The sequence below is a fragment of the Meleagris gallopavo genome, chromosome 1, assembly GCF_905368555.1.
Source record: "Meleagris gallopavo chromosome 1, MGAL_WU_HG_1.1, whole genome shotgun sequence".
Classification (NCBI taxonomy): Eukaryota; Metazoa; Chordata; class Aves; order Galliformes; family Phasianidae; genus Meleagris; species Meleagris gallopavo.
This window is the reverse complement of record NC_139404.1, coordinates 56,719,282-56,741,768: the sequence shown is the minus strand read 5'-3', so window position 1 is coordinate 56,741,768 and position 22,487 is coordinate 56,719,282. Positions and strand designations below refer to the sequence as shown.

The following is a 22,487-nucleotide window of genomic DNA, read 5'->3' as shown; positions in this document are numbered from 1 at the left end:
GTGTTCCAGAACCGTGTGGATGTGGCTGAGATCACTGGGTGATCTCAGTGGTCTTTTCCAACCTTAATGACTCTGTGATTTTATGAAATATTCTCTTTTTTTTTTTTTTCTTCTCCTTTAGAAGATTCTGGTGTCTTTTTTGAAAAATTATTCATAAAAGTACTATGTTAACAGTACTCTCTCAGCTTTCCGAATTTTTCTCCCTACAAGGATGCTCTGAAGCCATATCCATCCACATGAAGGCAGCAATCAGGCTTTGAGGCACATGAAAAGGACTTAATGGTCCCAGAAAAACCACTAAGCGAACATGAACTCCCAGTGCAACTGTATAGCTACAAGAGAATGAGATCACTGGTTCCAGAAACAGCAGGACTGGAAGTGGGAGGAGTATTCCCCTAATATTCGTAATTTGTGAAACTGGCTCCTGTGGTTACTTTGTGGAGAGTTTTGAAAAGGAACTGCACACATTCCTTTGTTTAGAAAGGAAATGCAAGAATAGTTCAATGTCCAGAAGATAACCTAATGGGACAGCACAAAAGTGCTGTTCATTTAAACTCTATCCAAGCAGAACTCAAGAGAGAACTTAATCACAGCCCACAACACCTGGGGAAAGAGGTTTCTGAGAACAGATGGTTCTCTGCTCCAGCAGGGAAAAGGCCATAAAGAGACCTGACGTGTGGAACTAGAAGCTAAAGAAGGTCTGACTGCAAGCACAGTTGTATGTTAAAACAGTAAGTATAAGTGATCACCAAAATGCCCACCTCTAAATCAGAACTGACATTTTTCAGATGCACTGATGCAGAAGTTTTAGGCTTGACTCAGAGTGAGCTATAGAGATTTTGGACCTCAGACACATTAAAGGTCAGAAAACTTTTCACACTTCAAAACTGCAGATGCTGATAAAGACTGACTGCTACCATTCCTTGTAAAAATGCTCAAATTCAAGTTACCATTGCCAAATGGCTTCCTCTGCATAAATAAACAAAAATTAAAAAATAAAAAACACATAAAATTGCATTTGTATGTACTAACAAAAATTATTAGTATGGCATTCACAGCACCTTTTCAAAACACAAGATATATATATTTTTTTTTTAAGAAAGCAGAACTCAACAAAGTCAGAGCAGAGAAGTTCAGTGAGATGGAAACTGATTTAGTACTGGGAAAAAAATAGACAGAAATAGGACAGCACATATGAATATCACCTGTATTTATGTATTATATTCTATAAATAAAACCTATTATAATAAATATAACGAGTTATACATATATATGCATACATATTATGCATGTGTATGCATATAAAATGCATGAAGACAAACTTGAGCCTTGAGCCCGCAGGTTCCTCTATGCAAAAAGATAGCATATGACTTGGATTACTGCATGCAGACTCTATACATAAAGAAGCATCATTTCCCTGTAGAAAGCACTGTGTAGGATAAGGACTGGATTTGTCATTGTGGAGCTATCTGCACTGGAGAAGTGGAAACAACTTTGTGGGTTCCCTCCCCTTTCCTAAAACATGCAGGGAAATGGAGCTGAAGCTTAAAAGGAAACTCAGGCTTCAAAGGTGCACTGAAGGAAAATATAACCTCAATAATAGTTTAAAAAGCCCAATAACAATACAAGTTATATTCTGGGGCAAGCCTGAGTTTTGGTGCAAGCAAACATAAAAGAGAAACATTCCATTTCTGCAGCAATCACTGTCAAACCTTTAGCCAAGGCAAGCTGCTTCAAATCCAAGAGCAACTTCAAAGCATTCCTGGGAAGGAAAGCATGAACAGGAGGGCAGGTGAGGACCAAGACAAGCCTCAGAAGCAGAGCCCTCAGGGTACTGGGAAAGGAAGGCACCCAGCCACCTGTCCACAATTTCAAGAGAAAAATCATGCAAATGACTAGTTGGCTGTCCATCCTCTCACCCCTGTGAGGCTCACCAAAAACCCAAACACATGCAAACCTTGAGACACTGTCCACTTGCTGCAGTTGATCCCAAAGGATGGTAAGCCCCATGCAGCTGCTGCAGCCCCTGCCCTGTAGGTTTTTACCTACAGACCTCACACATCCAAAACAAGGGGAAGCTGCTGTTCCAAGAAGTTCGTGCCTACTACACACAAGGCAAGGGGTGAGAGGAAGGGAATGGACCCTACACTTGCACCACAAGTCACACAGGAGGCTAACCAGTGTGTCTGCTGAAACTCCTGGCTCCCCTTGCTGCTTGCTGACTACAGCCTTCCTTTCCAAAGGGATGCAGAGACAGAAAGAGTGGAGAAACATGTACCAACTGTAACAGAAAGCAGATTTTCTTTCCTAACCATTTATGACTATCAAGCAAACCTTCGCCCTAAAATCCCTGACGGGACCAAGAAGTCTCCCTTATCTGTCAGCATTATCTTCTGCCTCCCCTCCCAGCTTCCTGACATCTTCCCAAGAAGTTTTTTCCACTTCACAACAACCCGCCATGCTTCTCTGCAGCTACACTGCAGTTATCTCTTAAAACCCACAGTTGACAAACAGAAAGCAGAAACCTTCTCTGAAAGGAGTGGCAGAACCAGTACAGCTCCTCAGTACCTGAGATGCAGCCTCCCTTCTTATGGCAAGACATGGATCCATTCCCAGGTCAGGATCCTTATTCTCCAGCTCCAGCAAACACAAGTTTACAGTTAGCCAGCTGCAAGCAAGCAGCCCAAACCTATAAACCTCTCTCAAATATCTCTAGTCTTAAAAGTTTATGCAAAATTGAATATAATAATAGATTCTTGGGAAGGAAAAAAAAATACATACCAGACATCTTGCACACATCTGCTTTAAAGTGGTTACACTTGTCAGTGCATTCATAAACTAAAGATCTAGGGACTGATGCTTTCAGAGAGTGCACATTATTAACAACTGCAAGTGTTCAGAAAAGGTCTTCCACATAAATCTACGGAAATAATCTAAATACACTGAAATTGGAATAAATAACTTAGGAAAAACTGGCGTTGGGATCCTGCTCTTATGGATATTCATATTCACTTTCACTTTGCAGTCAACAGGACTTCTCAAAAGAGTTGAACCCAGATCTGAACACACTTGCCTGGCTTTACACTTCCAATACTGTTGTTGTTGCTGTTTTTAAACTCTTTAGGCAAGATTTCCCATCGGGACACTGCTCCAGCTACCCCAAAGTGCTGCTCCCACAGGAACCTCCAGCTTTGGCTGGGCTGGAATGTACAGCCACCACTGCTATCTGCAATGCGCCCATTGCCATGGAAACAGACGTCATATTTAAAGACTATTTTTAAAGTCAGGCAGGCAAGGACACCAGATCCACGCGGAACAAAACTAAGCCAACCATCCGTCACCCTCTGTGGGGACATCTTACTTCCATTCTACCTGAAGGCTGGATCACTATGGGGCTCCACAGCCACTTGCAGCTCTCAGGTGGCACCCAAGGGCTGAGCAACAGATTGGCCTCACATAATTAAAATGCACTGAGTTAGAACAGACACACTGTAAGCCAGCTGGCATCTAAATATACCCAAGCACACTGCACTTAAGAAGTTACCTTTGTGGAAAGGAGCTGGCAGCTCCAGGTCATGTTAACAGAACGCCTACTGGAATGACAGTCCCAGTAAGGACCATAACTGATGCCTTTTTCAAGTACATATTACCTAGTCAGACAGGCTAGTGTTCTAGGAGCCTAGCCCTAGAACATCTCCTCCTTCCTCTTGTCGTTCTCTTTTCTCCTCTTTGTCCATAAGCTCCCACTTACAAGAAGGGTTAGCACTGTTGCACACTCTGGGGAACACAACACCAATGCTCACTGCTAGGACAATCACAAAAGGTCTAAAAAGAGACTTGTAAGAAGAAATATCCCACTGTTGACTTCAATTGCAGCAAGAGTTCAGCAGTCTACCCAGTAGGGTAGTTATTTGGTGACTTTTTTGTCTATTCTTTACACTAGCCCCTTTGCCAAGGGAACTGGAGTTCACCAGTGTTGCCAAGAGCACTGTGTACCTCCACCATCTAACAGTGCAGATGGTCTCAATCTTCAGCACCAAGTCTTGCAGTACTGCCACCTGCAAAGTCTCCCTCTCCCCTTCTCACAGAGTCAGGAGAGGTCGTGAGAGTGATTCCAGGGTAAAGATTAAATAAAATCCCAAACATCAGGAACAACTCCTCCACCTCCTCCTCCTCTCTTACGAAACACTGCAGAATGAGCAGAAGATGAAATGCTTTCCATTCATTTTCTATTTTTAAACTCACTTGTTAACGTTTCTTGGCTTTTTAAAATATCATTTGACCAGAACTCTACTAATTACCCAGTAGTCTCAGCAGTATGAATTTCTTAAGGATTTTTCCCCAAAGGAAACTCCCCTCACATTTAGCCTAGTTTGGAGCTTCTATTAACTTCTAGGGAAGTTTGCTTTATGAAGTTTCTTGTGCTTCTTCTCCTGTCACAGTAAAAGTATCTGTCATTTCCTTTGAGTATTAATTTAAAGACAGTCACATAAACCAGTTTGGATATGTAGAAAGGCAAGGCTTTATGTAGACAATGTTCCCAAATGATTTTTAAAAACCTCATCTCGCTTCAAAAAGCCTTCTCTCAGGTTTTATGTATTGTCCTCATTGAAACGCAGCCAAATTTGTGAAATCACTAACAGGCCACACCTTGTTTTAAGAGAGTGCTTTGGACTACAAAACTGTCAGCGTATGAAAACTGATGTCTTGGTGGATCTTCCTAAACAATTTTGCTTGTTAATGCTTAGACGTAAGTACTGATCTCTCCCTTTTATTACAAAGTGGTTTAGTACTCTACTTCATTTCACTGTAAAGCTAATGCTGAGCACACATACATTATTAGGAGTGAAAGTCTGTCTAGTTGCCAGTTATGCATGGCCTTGCTTCTCCACTAGCTTTTGAACTCCCCTTCTTGCTAGTAGGCACTTAAACACCAGAACAAGCAGGTTGGATCCTGTCCTCCCACTATTCCTGCATTTCCCTTTTTTCCCTCCAGATGTTTGTAACTGCTGAATTAAACATAGCTGCTAAAAAATGCTGGTGGTGTTCCTTGTATCCTATGTACCACTATTTCCCACCTCTTCTCTTAGAAGTAAAAAAAGAAAAAGAAAAAGAAAAAGAAAAGAAAAAAGAAAAAGAAAAAGAAAAAGAAAAAGAAAAAGAAAAAGAAAAAAGAAAAAGAAAAAGAAAAAGAAAAAGAAAAAGAAAAAGAAAAAGAGAAGAAAAAGACAAAGACAAAGAAAAAGACAAAGACAAAGACAAAGACAAAGAAAAAGAAAGAGAAAAAGAAAAGGAAAAAGAAAAGGAAAAAGAAAAGGAAAAAAGAAACAGGACTTCACAAGATAGGTTGACCGGTTACAGGACTTCACAAGACAGGTTTAAAGGCCAACACACATGAAGTTTCATTCCTATACACATATTTAAAAAACACAAATAAAAGCAGCTGATTTTCATTTTGGAATACTAGAAAGTTCCACTACTGAACATAACTATAGTTTAAAGAGGTTTTTTTATTTGCTCTTTTTTTAATAAACCTGAAGTGGCGTAGGTTAGAAGGGACCTCTAGAGATCAGCCCCTTGCTCAGGCAGCTCAGGTAAGGTTGCTCAGGGCTTTTTCTTCCTCAACTTTGAATACCTCCATAGATGATGACATCATCTATGTTCAAGTGTTTGACATGCTAGTGAAAAAGGTTTTCTTAACATCCGAGTGGAATTTCCCTTCTTGCAACCTGTATCATTACTTCTTGTGCTATCGCTGTGCATCTGTGGGAGGAGTCCAGATCTGTCTCCTCTGCATCCATGCATCAGAGAGCTGGAGACCACAATAAGACTTCCCCTCTGCCTCTTCTCCTGAAGACTGAAACTCCATCGCACCCTTTCCTTACACATTACATTGTACAGCACCCAAACGTCAAGGTGGTCTTCATTTGATTCATTTGATTTATTGATCTCCAGTAATCTTAAACAACGAAAGATTCAGATACATGGAAACAAGTCTATTTCTGGACCTTCTCCCATTTCTTTTGGATGAACACTTAGTTTTAATGCTATACAGTGCAAAGTTAGTAATTTCTGCTGAGCACAATTTCCCTCTCTATGGACCAATTGCTTGATTCACAACGCCTGCAGACTGAAATCAAACCAATCCCATCTGTAACTTCATTGTAGATATTTCAATTAGCACGGAAGATTCATATGCACCTTTAATGCACTGCTACCCCACCAGGAACATTCCATTACTCCATCATCGTGGCAAGCAAACAAGGACAAGTAGGCCAACACTGATTTCACACAAGGCAGTATTACCTTCATTAAAGTTGTCATCAGTCGAGATGTGGGTCAGCGGTGACTGGGGCCGAGAATCCCCACACAAGGAGTAGCTGTGCTCTGCCTGGATGAGTGGCGCTGGGGATGCTGGAGACAGTTCCACCTCCATCACTTCATTCTTCTCAGACAAGAAGGGATCGTTCAAGAGCTGGCCTAGGACATCTGGTGAGAACTCATCCAGGAACTCTGTGAAGTGCTGTGGAGATAAAAAGGGAAAAAGTTGTCTCCTTGCCTGTCATGCCAACAACAGAACAGTATTGATCAGAACAATCCCAGTATCTGCAGCAGGCACCCGTGCCAGTCAGCAACAGGAACTACCAGCCCTGCTCCAGTGAAAACAGAAGAGTTTATGATTAACTCACAATGAAAACAGAAAATAGAAGCACAGCAGCCATGTCCTGAGGCAGCCTCCTTTCTTTCCCTAGAGGGACTCCTTATGCACCCTGCAGGATTTATTGTTAGGATGTGCCATGCGTGGAATAGAACACCTGGGTGGTCACAGAAGCACAGAGAAGAGAAAGGAAACAACTCAAGCTCATATTGTCTGCCACCACATGCGACAATTCTAGTTGCACAGAACATACACCCCAATCCAGCAAAGAGTCCACATGTCCCCAGGCAATTCATTTTCTATACAGTGGAATTCCTGGGTAATTTATACATCTATTCCAGACACGGCATTCTAGCAACATTCATCTTCTAGGCCCTACAAGTGGAGCTCCTGGCAGCCACTGCTAATTACCAGTTTACCTATTACACTAGCAACGAATTCTATGTCTACGTGCACTTGGATAACCTTGTGCTTGTTTCTTATTCAAAACAAGCAGAAACTAAATCTTCCAATCTACTTCCTAGAGAGCCCAGTGCAGTTCCCAGCAATATCCAAAGAGACTGCAGCTGTTCTTGTTTTCATTTCAAGTATCAGAAGACTACAGAAGAAACTGTACTGCAAGAAACCATTCCTCCTTGTTTTACACACAGAGAAATCTATTTTGGTACAAAAATATTTGTGCAATGAATCGTAACGAGCTTTTCTAAACAATCAGGCATTATCTACCATCTCATATAGGAGTCTTTGTCAACTGGGGCTGGTCCTACGAAAGTCTAAGTCTGCTTGATTTGCTCTGTTTTTGCAGGCAGCACTGATCTTGGCCCTTCATCTTGCTCTCTCCTGCAGAAACAAACAGTGAAATTCAAGATCTGGCTTCCTGTAGGGTAAATTAAGAATCAAACTAGTCCATACTGTATGATTCCACAAGAGAAGCAGTGTGCTTACACTCCTCACATGCCCTTTACACCACAGCAACACTTGTGGTCTCAAAGCCTGGTGCTAGAATATGCCGAGCTCGGGTGGCTCTTATAGAGCCCACCAAGCATCCAAAGAGACACAGCCCCTCCTCCAAATGTTCACCAGTACTAACTGGGACTTCTTTCAAAATTCGTAAGCCTTCAGTCAATTCTGACAGGCACTAAAGCAAATATTTACTAAACATACGGCAGTAAACAGAGGAACACAGTTAACTATGCTCAAACAGCAAGCTAGCTAAAATAAAGCATTTACAAATGGCAAAATGGATTTGTAGTTTCATATTAACTTGCTGGGAATGATAAAACAACTAAACTAACTCTGAAATGACTCAGCAAGGGGGTCATGACCACTTTCAAAAACCTTGTTTTAGTTTCAATACCCAAGGATTCAGTAGCTCTCACAACTAGAGCTGCTTCTCATCTGCTAAATGCATAAACCACACTTCCCTATTAGCACAAGCTACAACATGACTGCTTCAGTATTTGTACGCTGGTTTCAATACACAGCTGAAAGACAAAATGACCATGGGCTACATGGCTATCTTTAGCAAATTCACATAAAGATTCCTGCATAATACTGTTTCAATACGGAAGAAATTTGTATCAATTGCTATGTAAATAACTTTAACCAAATGGAAGAAGTAAAGTTAGGTTACTTTCCTTTTGAAAGGGGAATTTTCCTAACACCACTTCAGGAAAAGCAGCAAAGGAAATAAACGTTCAACTTCCCAAAACCAGACAGAAAGAGGGCCTTGGGGCAGGGAAGGGAGTCCAACATGTTCCTCAACATACGTGCTTTGTTTTTCTGCTGCATCTGCAAAGCTGACGAGCAGCAAGCTGCATGGGAGAAATGGAGTGCATTTACAGCAGAACCATCTGACAGCAAATAAATGCTCTATCTATTCTTAAAATGGTTCTCTAATTTTGTTGTTGTGTTTCCATCTTATTTTTAAAGTCTGCTACGTAACTTTGAACACAGAAGTCCTGAAGGAGTGTGACAGGCCAGATCACACAGCTGCTGGATTCCACTAAGAGATACAGCTTCAGGGTCTGGACTTCTCAATGATTAGAGAAAATAATACTGCTCGAGATACAGGAATATTTTGTATGTTACACACATCTCTACCACAACGAACACATGAAGCTTGCTTTTTTTTTTTCCTTAAGAAAACAGTAGTCTATTGAAAGCAACTCCATTTGATTAAAGGTTTCAAAAAGGCATTTGAGCAACAGCTACAGCTTTCAGGGAGCAGTGAGACATCAGCCTCCTCGCAGTTCCCACCCACATTTAAACTGTTCCTTTCTGCCTTCTCAAGGCACATCCTCCATCCCTCCCACCATTTCCGCATACACCACAGTGGTCAGCAGCAACTTCCAGAGCAGAACATCCACAGAACAGCCCTCCATGCTGATATTGCAGCAATCACCTCTGCACTCCAGAGGAGGAAAGGGCAAATTAGAGAGGAAGCTAAGAAGACTGCCAGAAACTCAATATCTATTTGGTTAAAAAAGAAAGGAATTCTTTGTCTGTGGCATTCAATTTGGCATCTTTCCCCAACACAGTTTATCTTGAAAAAAAGAAAAAAGAGTACTTACATCAAAAATGTGGGTTTTGGTTTGTTGTTGTTGTTGGCAATGGCTTTCTTTTTTAATAAAATAGTGCTCTGTTGCAGCTCCTGGCCACCCCGTTATTGGTGCTGCAGTGGCACAGGCTGCCCAGGGAGGTGGTGGACTCACCATCCCTGGAGATGTTTGTGAAATGCGTGGATGTGGCACTTTAGGACATGATCTAGACTAGTCATACCCATACCAGCCACAACCATGGGCTGATGGTTGGACTAGATGATCTTATTGCTCTTTCCAACCTTAATAATGATTCTATGATTCTATACCCTCACACCCCACTGCCAGCGACAGCACTAGTTACAGACATTTGTATAAGGAGTGTATTTGAATTAATAAGTAGTTCTCTCTACATAGCAAAAATATGTGTTTAGTTGGGATTTGAATTTCTGTAAAAAGCCATTAGGACAGATATAGCCTTATCTTCCCCTTCTCCCAGAATACTTTACAAACAAGCAAAACACCAGGGCTCATGCTTGCAGGGAGAGAGTTGCAGCTCCATGGAGTTTCTCTGCCAATCTGTTGGGACATTTACTCTCGCTTATAAGCCAGGTGCTTTAGGGGAACACAAAACACCTACAGATATCATCCCCACAGTAAGCAAACAGAGGAGGGTTCCTGCATCCGGGCGCATGGTGGATTTTGGATGGCTTTTAGCAAGTCATATTTGGCCGCAGCCCAAGTGAGCCGCAGGCTGCAGCTCTCACAGCATTACTGTTCCTGCCAGACAAAGCCCCTTTTCTCCATTTCTGCCTACGGGAAAAGTTTTTTTTCTTCTCTGCTCAAATGGACAGCTCTGAAGTGAAACAGAGACTCAGGTTTGGCTCCTTCCATAGGAGTGCTCACTTCTCCAGCCTGAAGTCAGACCAGAGAGTGCTGGTTATCTCAAGCTGTCATGTTATCAGAACTAAGACTGAAACAGAAAACTGTCTTTCAAAGGACTCACTAAGAAAAGCAGTGAAATCGATAGCCCTAAGTGATACTCCTTAACTACATTATTAAACAAGTAGCATGCTTTGGTGAGCCTGTAAAACACACTACACCCACTAGGAGGCTTACGCGCTTCCTGCAGGGCTACAACCAAAGCCCACCCTTCAGGAATCTCGCAGCATGCTGGCCTACACGCACTGTGCCCGGGTGCACCCCAGGCATGAATTCGTCCTCATCTCTGGTTTCTTCTCTCACTGTAAGTTAACATGGAAAATAGGGAATCGTTTCTTCATTCGCTCTCTTGTGGTTTGTATAAATCAAAGGTACAGGAGATAAAATATAGAAAGAACCATTTCTAGTTAGTAGCATCAAACATCAGGAAGAGAGGCTACATGGAGATACCATCTCCTTTTCAAGCAACCAAACAAACATTTCACAGGCTTCTGCTTATATGGTATCCAAGGAGGTCCACAGCTGCTAACACAAGGATTCAAACTCTAGGGCACCCAGGCAAAGTGCCAGTCGTTAAAGATGGCACATACACGCTTTTCACTCTCAGCAGGCTCAGCTCTAAACTTGGTTATAATGCAAGAGCCATAAAATGCATCATACACAGTTCTGCTTAAGCGTGCAAGTGCAGCATCTACTCATTAGGAGGAAAGTCTTTAGTCAGAGGGTAGTGAGGCAGTGGTGCTCAAGACAGGTTGGATGGGTCCCTGGGCAGCCTGAGCTGATGGGTGGCAGCCCTGCCCATGGCAGGGGGTTAGAACTGTTGGGCTTTAAGGTCCTTTCCAACCCAAGCCATCCTGGGATTTTATGATAAGGACCTGAAGCAGAAATCTGCTCTTTGCAGCTAAAGAACCATGCCTAGACACTGCTCATGGAGGACTGCACATGTAGTCCTACTAATGATGCAGGAGAGAAGTCCATGAATTCCTGCACACCCAAACCTAAGGACACATACTGAAAAGCTCCCTCAGCTTCCAAAGGACCAAGAGAACTATACTCAGCCCTCACTGGCACTTGTGCATCAGTTCACTGTCACACAGATTCAGGCAAAAACTCTGCAAGCTTTCAGGCACATCACATCCCTCAAATTCTTCCTCTTCTGTAATTTTTTACATTTGCAGCAGGGAAGCTGGCCAACCCTCATTCTTCTCCAAACTCAGGCACAGATTGAATCACATAGTACACAGCCCTGTCAGCTTTGAGAAGGGCTAATGATAGAGCTCCCAAGAGCCTCACCTCCACTATTCATTCCCACGTGCCCTTCAGGGAACAGAAGAGCTCACCTACTGGCATAGGATGCTTTGATACATCACTGGTTTGAGGCACAGATCCAAGCTACTGCTCCAATGCTCTTACAAGGATGAGAAACGAAGGACAACCTGGCAGCAGCACAGTATTTTTACAGAATACTGATTCCAAAGATAGGGGCTGAAAGAGAGTCAAGATCAACCTTCCCCAGCATCCCCACAGGGAAACTGAGTGGAAAAGCAGGTATCTGCACCCTATACAACTTGATACTAGGGTGCTTACCTTTTATATGTGTTAATTTGGGGGAGAAGAAAAAGGAAAAAGAGAAAGCAACTACATTTGGCAGTACATATTTGAGAAAAAATCATCCAACAACCCATGAACTGTACAAAATCTCGGTTGCCAGAAGGCCTCTTGAACAGGCCATTGTGAATATTAATGAGCATGCAACTGCAGGCACATCTAATTGCTTATTCTTAAATGAGACACAGAGATCCTCCCTCTTAGCCTGACTGAGGAGCAGAACAGCTGGAAGAGCTTTCTGATGGCAGGAAAAACGTGTTGCATATAGCAAACAGAACAGACCAAGGAGACTGAGGAATGTAAACAGTCCCCCAGGTCACACCTAAAATACACTGATAAAAGTGGAGATTGGCACTATTCTGGCTTATGCACCTGGTGTGGACAAACAGAACGGATCTCACATCTTTAGTTGTGCATCTTCTACAGTGCAAAAAAAAAATCAAAACTAAGGCACAGAGGAATAATTTGTCAATTACTTTACTACATTTTTTTAACTGTCTGGTTATTAATTACACTAAAATTGCCTCATTTGCAGGAGAATATGAACGGTAATATGAAATTGGTATTTGAAAACAGCATAGAGATCCACCATAACAGCAAATATGATCATTTGGAGTCTCACACCAGCAATTACTCAGTTTAATCACCCCCCAAAATTGGATGGATTAAAAAAATCCACTAAGTGAATAGCATTCAGGTTGTGTCATCAGCAAAACAAATGCCAGGAAATTCAGAGCTAATGGATTTGCATGGTAATTAAATCTGTACATCTTCCCAACTTGCTCAGGTTACACAGCTGGAAATGCTGAAGTTCATGCTGAGCAAATCTTATAATCTAGCCCATTATGCACACATGCGTGCATACACTCCCATTGCAAACACTCAAGTATTTCCAACCCACAACCAGCAAAGAAGCAGCATATTTATTTTCAACTAATGGGGGATTTTTCAAGAAGCATATAAATTCCTTTGCTTTCCCTTGCTTCAAAATATTCTTTAGCTTTCTTTAACCATTCCTTCTCCAAAGAATGTGGGATCTGAAGAGGAAATGAAAAACAAAATTAAACTCTATAGTAACTATGAGTAAACAGAGGTTGAAAAAAAAAAGGCAAGGGTGAGCAATCCTGGAGTTCAGTGTCTCCTAAACCCAACGTTTGCAGGCAGAGAAAAGGATGCTATTGCTCATTCCTAGCATAGGCCTCTTGGGAGTCATTTAAAATAGGAAAATCCTTCTCACACTCCCCTGCCCTTCCCCCAGTGCACAATTCTTGGATCCAGACTCGCTTTCCAACAGGCCGGGTGCATGTTTTGCTATTTCCTTTCCCCATAGGAACTCATGTCTGAGAGGAGTGAGTCACTAGGATCAGCACAGCAGGGAAGTACGTCAGCCAGCTGGGAGCCCTTCAGGGCAGCTCCCTGGTTGGGTCCCGGGCTGAGACCTCAAAAACATTCCCAATTCCATGTTGCAAGCAAGTGGCTGGATTATGGCCTCAGGTCAGCTGTTTTCATTCTTCTGTTTCAGCCACTAAGGTTGGCTCTTCTTTCATTTTTAGGTTGCTGTTTTTTTACTCGTTGATGTTGTTTCTTTGTTTGTTTGTTTGTTTTTGTTTGTTTCTTTGTTTTGTTTTCAAAGTTTTGTTTTTTGTCTTTTTAACTCCTCTTACACCAGGTTCATTGCTGTGCATTCCATTTGTATCACCCATAAGACAGTCCTCAGGCTGCCAGTTTGAGCAGCAGAACTACCAGCAGGACACCAAAATTCTCCTGTTTTTTCCCAACGGCCTTCTCTCCATCTGTGAGCAGTATGGTCACCAACTCTTTATCATGAGTGACTTTGGAGGCTGTGAGCAAGCCTGACCACCAGGTGCCTTTCACGAGCCCCTAAAATGCCAGGAGCAGCAGCAAAGTATCAGCATCTCCAAGTAGTGTGACTCACCTAGACAGAGTTCAGCTGCCAAACTTTAGTCACTGGGATCTCTGATGGATTTGGCATCCAGGCAAGATAATTAAAGATAACTGTTAGTTTTTTTTAAACCATCTAGCAAAGAAAGAAACAGACTTAGCTGTTGTTTTTGTTCTTTCTTCTCCCCAGCTACATTCCATGTATACAATGCCAAATCAAAAATGCTTGCTGTGAGCTAATGCAAATCTGCTGGGTTATGCCCCAGGACTGGGATACCTACTGGCTCTCTGGAAGAAACTGGCATTTACTGCAAGTTTTACATCTAAATAGTGTCTACTGGGCAACGATCCAGTGTTTAGCCAGAAAGCAGAAAAAGCAGTGAAAGAAAGCCTTCAGACAAGTTGAAGCCTTTGTTTACAAATTTTACTGTTCACCAGTGGGCACTTAAGGTCTCATTAGCTGCCTAAGAGCTAGGCAGTGGGGATAATGCATGTTGTCATTGCACAGCTGGCTTAATTTATTGCCACTTTTGAAAGAAAGCAGTTATTCTGCTTCCTTCTTGAATGTATGCAGAGAGACCTTAACATTATAGCAGTATTTCACAATGTTTGGGCATGCTGCACTTAGTTTCATTTATGACCTTCCTTCACCAGAGGAATGGGAAGGGAATAAAACAAAGTAAACTTGTCCAAGTCCTCAGGTGAAAGCAACACTTCTTGAAGGGCACAAATAAGCCCTTTGTAAAGGGCTCAAGTTGCTCAGAGAAGCTGTGGGTGCCCCATGGCTGGAGGCCCCCAATGCCAGGTTGGATGGGGCCCTGGGCAGCCTGAGCTGGAGACAGGCAACCCTGTCAATAGCATCGGGAATGGAGCTCTGTGATCTTTCAGGTCCATTCCCACTAAAGCCATTCTATGGCTCTATGAAAACTGCCCTAAAAGCATTTTATTGTCTGCTCACCCCACAAGGTCTCTTTACCATTCCCATTTATTGAGCAACACCTGAAGTTGCCAGCCTTGGGCCATGGGCCCAGCCTCACAAATAGAACCGCCCTAGCGGGCACACTGCACCGAGACACTGTTAGAGCAGGGCCACATCAGAACTCCTTGACTAGGTTCCCCTCACTGCAGAGGGCCTCCTGCAGAACACAGATGCTCTCCAGCTCCCTTTTTTTCAAGTGGAAAATGTTCGCAACAGCCTCCTCCCTAAGGACCAAACCAGTATCTTTCAAAGGAGGATCTTAAATTAGTCTGAAAAGTGTAGGTAGGAAAGAACAACTTCTGCTCCATCAGCAGAGCTCACTGCATGCTCTGTCTTGCCACTCGTGACTGATAGGACACTTAACATTTAAAATAAAAATCGCTATTTTCATCTTCAAGAACTTTCTTCAGTGGCTGCAAAGTTTAATGGCAGCATTTCAGCTCACTGAGATTATCATTCCTTCATTTTCCTAGCACTGGCTGATGACCTACATGCCATCCATCAAAATACAGCTCTTAAATTAAAAGTTGCCTGGTTGTTATAAAACAAGTACAGCTTTACTATTGATACTGGGCAGCTTAAGGGGAGATTGAGTGTTTTATTTCAGGTCCAGAGGAGGGCCATGAAGATGATCAGAGGGTTGGAGCACCTCTCCTACAAAAGACAGACTGAGGAAGTTGGGCTTGTTTAGCTTGGAGAAGAGATGGCTCTGCAGAGACCTCATTATGGCCTTCCAGTACTAAAAAGAAGCTAGTAAACAGGTGGGAAATCAACTGTCCACATGGGCAGGTAATTATAGGATATAGGGGGATGGTTTTAAACTAAAAGAGGAGAGGTTTAGATTAGATACTGGGGGGAAGTTTTCTCTGAGAGGGTGATGAGGTGCTTGAATAGATTGCCCAGAGAGGCTGTGGATGCCCCATTCTTAGAGGTGTTCAAGGCCACATTGAATGGAGCCTTGAGTAACCTGATCCAGTGCCTGATTTAGTGGTTTGCAACCCTGTCTGCGACAGCAGACGATTTTTGAGGTCCCTTCCAACTCAAGCCATTCTGTGATTCTATGATTTCATTATAGAGTTCCTAGGTTCTGTTTTACAAGTCTTTTACATCAGGAGTGTGGGGTGTGGTTTTTTTGTTTGCGTGTTTTAAGTTGAAGCTGGAAAAGAAAGGACACAAAATGAAACTCCTAAATATTTAAAACTCCTAAATATTTAAATATTTAAATTAAATATTTAATTTTGGAAGAGTCAGACTCTTTTCTCAAGCCTCCAAACGCAGGCCCCCCAGAGTTGATTATGAAAAACATGACTTAGTTTTTATAAAACGCTACCTAATGCTCATAGACCATAATGGTTAATATTACAGATGCGTGTAATGCTTTAAAAATAAAAAAACACCACACACCTATAACCCTTCCATGAACTCAAAAAGCAGGTGCCTGATCACTGGGTAAGGAAAAACAACAACAGTGTGGCTTTGCAATGTGAAGAAATCCATAGGCCACATCACCTTACCTGGAAGATGAAGTCCTCTGCCTGATTCAGAGCTCAAGGATCAGCAGCCTTGGGCTAGCAGTGACCTCAGTCACCATGGGGTTTAGACCCTGCCCCACAGAAAATGCTGCTCCTCTATCAGACAGATATCTACTATCAGGCAGAAAGAGAAACAACGCTGGCAGGACTTTGTGTTCTTTGTTGCTATCACTGAGCACGACATGTTAAGTACGTGCACTAAAACAGTCAGTTTGATGTCATGTTTCACTCCTACATGTGATCTAGCCAGACAGTGGAACAAACCACCAGATTAAAGAACCCCTTATCAGTAAGCAAGTCCTATGCTTCCTTTCAATAGAAACATCTTGTGTTTTGATCTGATGTACCTCTCACACTACCACAAACTTGACCTAAGACCAAACACTGGGGCAACATATCAGCTCTGTATGGATCCAACAACAAGAATAGTCAAAGCTTTCCCTTTCAAAATTGTCAAAATTCTTTCAGCTTGCTGCTGTACCCTGTGCCCAATCAGCTATTGCTCCAGAAGGCTAAGAAGGCAGAGCAATGGTACCTGTGAAGACAATGGCTTGGAAAATCATTCCTATTTTGTGCTGAAGCCATGAATCTGGTGCTGCACTGAAGCAGCCAGCTCCGCCCAAACCCATCCCACAGCAAAATGCCTGATGTTCTGAAGATGACTCTGGTGACATTCTATGCATGGAATACATAGAATCATAGAATTATAAAATCATAGAATGGCGTAGGTTGGAAGGGACCTTAAAGTTCATCCAGTTCCAATTCCTGTCATGGATTCAACTGCCTAGAACCCCATCCAACTTGGCCTTGAATGCCTCCAGGGACAGTGCATCCACAACCTCTCTGGTCAGCTTTTGTCAGTGCCTCACACTCTCTGAGTAAATAATTTCTTCCTATAATCTAACCCAAATTTCTCCTCTTTTAGTTTAAAGCCATTGCTCCTTGTTCTGTCACTATCAGACAGTGTAAAAAGTCACTCCCCTTCCTGCTTATAAGCTCTCTTCAGGTACTGGAAGGCCACAACGACATCTCCCTGGAGCCTCCTTTTCACCATGAGATAGAGGTACAAGACACCCCTGCTGCACAGGCACAGCCATACTTCTGCAGAAAACCACAAAGGAATTCACAAAAATAGTTTCGGCACCTCATTTTGTGTGGACCAGTGCCTTTACCAATGCTGGTACTTCAGCACCCTTCCTCTGAGAAGAAATGCATTTCGTATTATGTCACCACAAGAGCAGTGGGGGTCGCCTGCTATTGCTTGTGCCAAAGGCAGACTAGTTTGTTTTGAAACTTGAAAGCTGTAGAGAGAAAGGAAACAGGATGTGAATGAGATAAAATAAATATACACTGAAAAGCATGCATAGCATTCGTCTAGACAAATTATTTTAAGGCATTCCACACTTTAGAGCCAGTATTCCAATTTCCTACGACAATTCTTTTGTCAGAGAGCCAGAAAACATTACTTCAGTCAACTTCATTAAAAACAAAACAAACGAGTGCTACTGAATCAAGGTTCAGGCCTCGAAATAGCGGTAGATGGAAACATCTGCATCCTAACATAAGGTCTTAAAAACATAACAGAACAGTTTAAGTTTAGCTCTCTATGCTTTCCAGAGATATAGGGACTGGTGGAACAGTTTGTTTAGTAGCTTCTCCTCCCAAAGAAGCACTCGGACAGAGCCCTCGGAGGGTAGATCCCCACCTCTACTCTTGAGGATACCGTAACAGCTATAAGGAATACTCACAACACCCACAGGCACCCAGCTACCTCCATGCTCTCCTCAAAGAGAGCAGGGGCACTTGTCCTTAAATAAGAAAGCATCAAGATGGGACTAGATGATCTATGAGGTCCCTTCCAACCTGAGCTTTTCTATAATTCTATGTGGACGGCAAATCTTTTATGACCACTTCACTTTACACCTGAAAAAATAAAAAACGAACAACAAGAACAAATCCTGCCAGCTCAGCACAGCAGGTAAAGAGAAAGCCATGCTAGGCAAACAATCCCACCTACCATGGAAATTAAAGCATCTGTCAAATGTGTTACATATTTATTATACTGGAAGAAAGTAAAAATTAATGAGAGTTAACATAAATCTGGAAACCAAGAAAGAGTTAACAGAAAATATAACTCAGAGGGGAACAAGATCACTTCGGAGCTCATTAGGACCTAGAAGAATGTTAATTATATACCAGGCAAGTTCTTGTCTCAAGCTGTGTGGGGGGAAGGAAGGGGACCAAAATGTTTAATTGAACACCCCTGGGAGGGGGCGGTTCTGAATTACTGCTCTTTATATGAGAAATAACAGATGATACAGCCATCCCACAGGATGGTAATGAACTGATTTCCAACCCAACAACAACTAAGGAGAATATAAAAACAAGAGCTACTCAAAGCCAGTCATTTTAATTAGCAGGCTTAGAAAATCTCCATCTGAAAAGTCTGAACAGAGCTGCTAAGGAGCTCTTGAAACTATTTTCAGTAAGAAACAATACTGTTGGTCTGGAAAAAATACAAAAATATTTAAGTGCAAACAAGGCAGCCAAAGTAACAGCAAGTTAACCTACCCGCTGTTCATTCCTTAATAAGGGAAGAGATGGAGAAGGGAAGGGAGTAGTTAGAATTTGAGACCAAAAGGGAGAGAAATCTAATTTATGCTTATAATTCCACACTGAAAATTCAGTTTTTCAAATGTTATCTATTTTTCTAATAATCTCATGAGCTTGATACACCTTCTCTCTTGTAAGGGTTGGTACTATAGAAGACAAAGCCAGAAATGAAGTCAACAAGATGCATTCAGTGAGATAAATAAATAAGAAATCTTTAGATGTGAAACATAAACTAGCAGATTGCACCACATGTTTTCAGTGGATCAGCTGATCCCACAGGGATCAGGCCTTGGCCCCAGACTCTGCTATTTTATCAGTGACCTGAGAGGAGAAGTCACCTCCACTGGTTTGCAGATAATGCAGCATCAGGAGGAGCAGTGTATAATAAGAAGGTCAGGTCACAAAACCTGACAGATTACTTGTTAAGCAGCCATAAACAAGCAACATGTTTTAAATAAAGCCAAAGGTAAAAAATCTGTTGCCAGCAAAAAGCCCCAAGTCCTGCTCTTGTGATAGGTCAGCCAATTACAAGGAGAGATCTCAAAAAAGACCTGAGACTGGGAGAGAAGTGGCAGAAGGAGCCACATAACGCACTCACTGCGTTAAGTCTGTGTCCAGCACACAACCCAGAGCACATGGACTTAAGGGACTTCAGATGACAGAAGGCCGTGAAGGAGGAATGCATTTTCTCCATGCTCACTGCAAATGCAGCTGCTACACTCAAATCCTCTACTTCCAAAAAGGCAAGGAGGAAAAAAAAAAAAAAAAAAAAAAAAAAAAAAGAGATGGTGCTCAGCCAGGGAAAGTTCAGGGAATCACCAGAATCACTGCAGAGCTGCAAATCCTGCAACAGCAGGAAATACAACAGCAAATAACAGAAGAAGAAACCACTATATTTAGCTTGTCAAAAAGGAAATGAATGCAGAACATGAACTTTAAGCACTGAAACTGGGAATAAGCCTTAGAGTACAGCTTTAGCAGCTTGCAATTAAGTTTATAAACTGAAGCCAGATCCATTCATAGTGGTTATAAAGGGACATATTAAAAAAAGGGGAAGATGATCAGTCACCATAAAGTTTATAAGTTGAAGCCAGATCCATTCACAGTGGTTATAAAAGGACACAGTATTAAAAAGAGGGAGGATTATCAGTCACCATAAAGGAACAGTGTCAATTCTTTAACCCAAGCCATCCATAACACAAGACAGGAGGTCTCCCTGCAAATGTATGCAGAAATGCAAACAGGAAACAATCTGGGCAAGTTTTATTGTCCATGATTTACATAAGACTAAACTAATTAATCATAACAGTTTCCTTTGGCCTTCTTGCAACAAAACAACACTGTTTACAAGAACAGCAGCACATTCTGGAGAAGCCTATAAGCACCTAAGGCTGAGAAACCTGCTGATGCTGCTTTGCATTCCTGCACTCCGGATAACTCCATACTCTTATCTGGAAGGCAGCCGGGAAACATAGTTCAAGAACCAAGGTTTAAGACCAAAGGTTGTTCGCATTACACACAACCCACCCACTCACGAGCAAGCTCCAAACAATGCTCTCAATAAATTCAGCCCTTCAACCTACAAAGGCAAGCAGCGGGCATATCCTGCAGCACCACCCATGGTTTATTTTTAAGGCTGGGTTCCCAAGCTGTGTTGTAGGAAGTGATTGAGAGCTGCTCACCATGACCGAGCTGGTCTGGTGAGGGCAGGGGACAGCCCAGGGATGGAGACACAGGCAGTGGTTGCAAGCGGGAGCAGCCACATTGCTGCTGGCTGTAACACTGGGAGCCACAGAAACACCAGAAAGCGCTGAGAGGGTCACAGGTGACAAATTCTGTAGGCTTGCACTGGACTCTCAATCAAAACAAAACAAAACAAAACAAAACAAAACAAAACAAAAACATCCACACAGGTTGCCCAAGAAGGTTGTGGATGCCCCATTCCTGGAGGCATTCAAGGCCAGGCTGGATGTGGCTCTGGGCAGCCTGCTCTGCTGGTTGGTGACCCTGCACATAGCAGGGGGGTTGAAACTAGATGATCATTGTGGTCCTTTTCAACCCAGGCCATTCTATGATATGATTCTATCTTTTTGATACTGATGTTTCCCTAAGGGGCAGCTGCAGTTGTACCAAAGCACAAGTAAATGCTTCAAAAAATCTGCAAAAGGCAAGTGACAATTCACAAGCAAATGGCAACACAATCATTTTCATATCTCACACTGAATTCCCAAATAATCCCGGTGTAATAGACATCTGCTTTCAATGGGAATGGAAAGTTCCCAGTGAGCCAGATGAGGGGAAGGCCAGGGGTATGTGGGGGAACAAAAGGAAGCCTCTACGTGGAGGGAGTGATTTCAAAGAAACTAATTTAGTAGCAGCTCTTTCCAAGTCTCCTTTTCACATCTCAGTTAGTAAAGCTGCACGTGTCTGCGTATTTCCTTTATGGCCTACCCTCCTTCCAAATGCTGAGTTTGAAGCATCAGAAGTCAACCCATAGCAGGGACTATCAGAGACAAGTTACTTTATTGTCTCTTTCAACCCGACAAAGAACACAAACATAAGCACCCAAATACACTGAGAACAAGATAGCTTAGTCTGTTTTGTCAGAATAAAGATTCCTTAATGTTTTTCTTCATCAAAATAAAAACTAATAATAAAAAAAGGAAACAAGTGACAGAGAGGAAGTAGAGGGAGCATTTAAGGAAAGAAGGACTTTCATCCTGTTTCAAAGATTAATTACAGGATTAACTCCACCAGGCAGTGTGAGTTTCTGGCACTTAAAGCAGAAATACTCTCCAGCCGATGCCTCCAGCAAGCACACATACATGCACCCCTTCCCAATCCACATCTCTCCAACACTAATGCACAAAGAAAGCCACTTTCACTTGCAGCGCTGTGATTTAATTCATTGGATATACTGAGCTTCTGCACCGCGTGGTGCAGAAGAACAACTCTCCAAAGACAGCCAGAAAAGTTTGCCAGAGTCCTGGGGATAGAGACGAGCGGAGGGAAATTTCAGACATTGCATAATCACCGGCACATGTAATCACTCACTGGTGTTATCCCAGCTAACGCAAATCCAGACCTATGTGAACTGCGGCCAAAATCTACTCAAGCCATCCAGAGGCAACTGAGTGCCTAATAAGCAGGCAGAAAAGGGATGGAAAGGCACAGCCCGTGTGGAGAAGGGAAGGATGAACACGCAGCCCTCTCACTGATGGCCGCCCTAGCATCCAGAAAGCACTGGTTCCAAATTCCCAGAGGCTGACCAGTCAGCCCATGCTTCTATACTGATTATCACAGAGCTTGAAAGACAGAAAATGGTGGTTTTGCGAAGGCTGTGTCAAAATTTCTGATGAAAGAAATACAGCCAGCTGCACAACGTGGGCTGCTCCATCCACAACAGGCAAGCACCAATATCGAGCACACTGGTGCCTCTGCCTGGCCCCAGCATGCCAGTGAGGGCCCAGGGTCACAGCGTCAGGCATGGGCTCCATCCCTCAAGGCAAAAGACTGCAGATGGCCTTTGCCCCTTGCTTGCGCATCTCCAGGAGTGGTAACAAAGTGATACTTTCCTAACAGGAGGGGTTTCGAGGACAGTGGTATGGAAGATAGCACCATGGTCAACACTAAGGTAGAAGGGATCGTAAACAAAGAATCACAGAATCATCTCGGTTGGAAAAAACCTCTAAGATCATCATGTCCAACCATGG

At 42.7% G+C, this 22,487-nt stretch overlaps 1 protein-coding gene across 3 annotated transcripts in view; it reads right to left on the bottom strand.

Moving 5' to 3' along the window:
- Positions 1-22,487, bottom strand: part of CREB3L2 (cAMP responsive element binding protein 3 like 2) — a 79,361-nt gene that overhangs the window by 34,468 nt on the left and 22,406 nt on the right. For 2 of the 3 annotated variants that reach the window (XM_085229029.1, XM_019615487.3), the window contains exons 1-2: positions 9,232-9,390; positions 6,307-6,523 (exon numbers count right to left, since the gene is read on the bottom strand). In XM_085229029.1, coding sequence (XP_085085155.1) covers positions 6,307-6,523; positions 9,232-9,375 — 361 coding nt within the window. In that variant the 5' untranslated portion in view covers positions 9,376-9,390. Of the gene's footprint in view, positions 1-6,306; positions 6,524-9,231; positions 9,391-22,487 lie in introns of those variants that run through there. The other variant, XM_085229043.1, reaches the window with a different exon arrangement.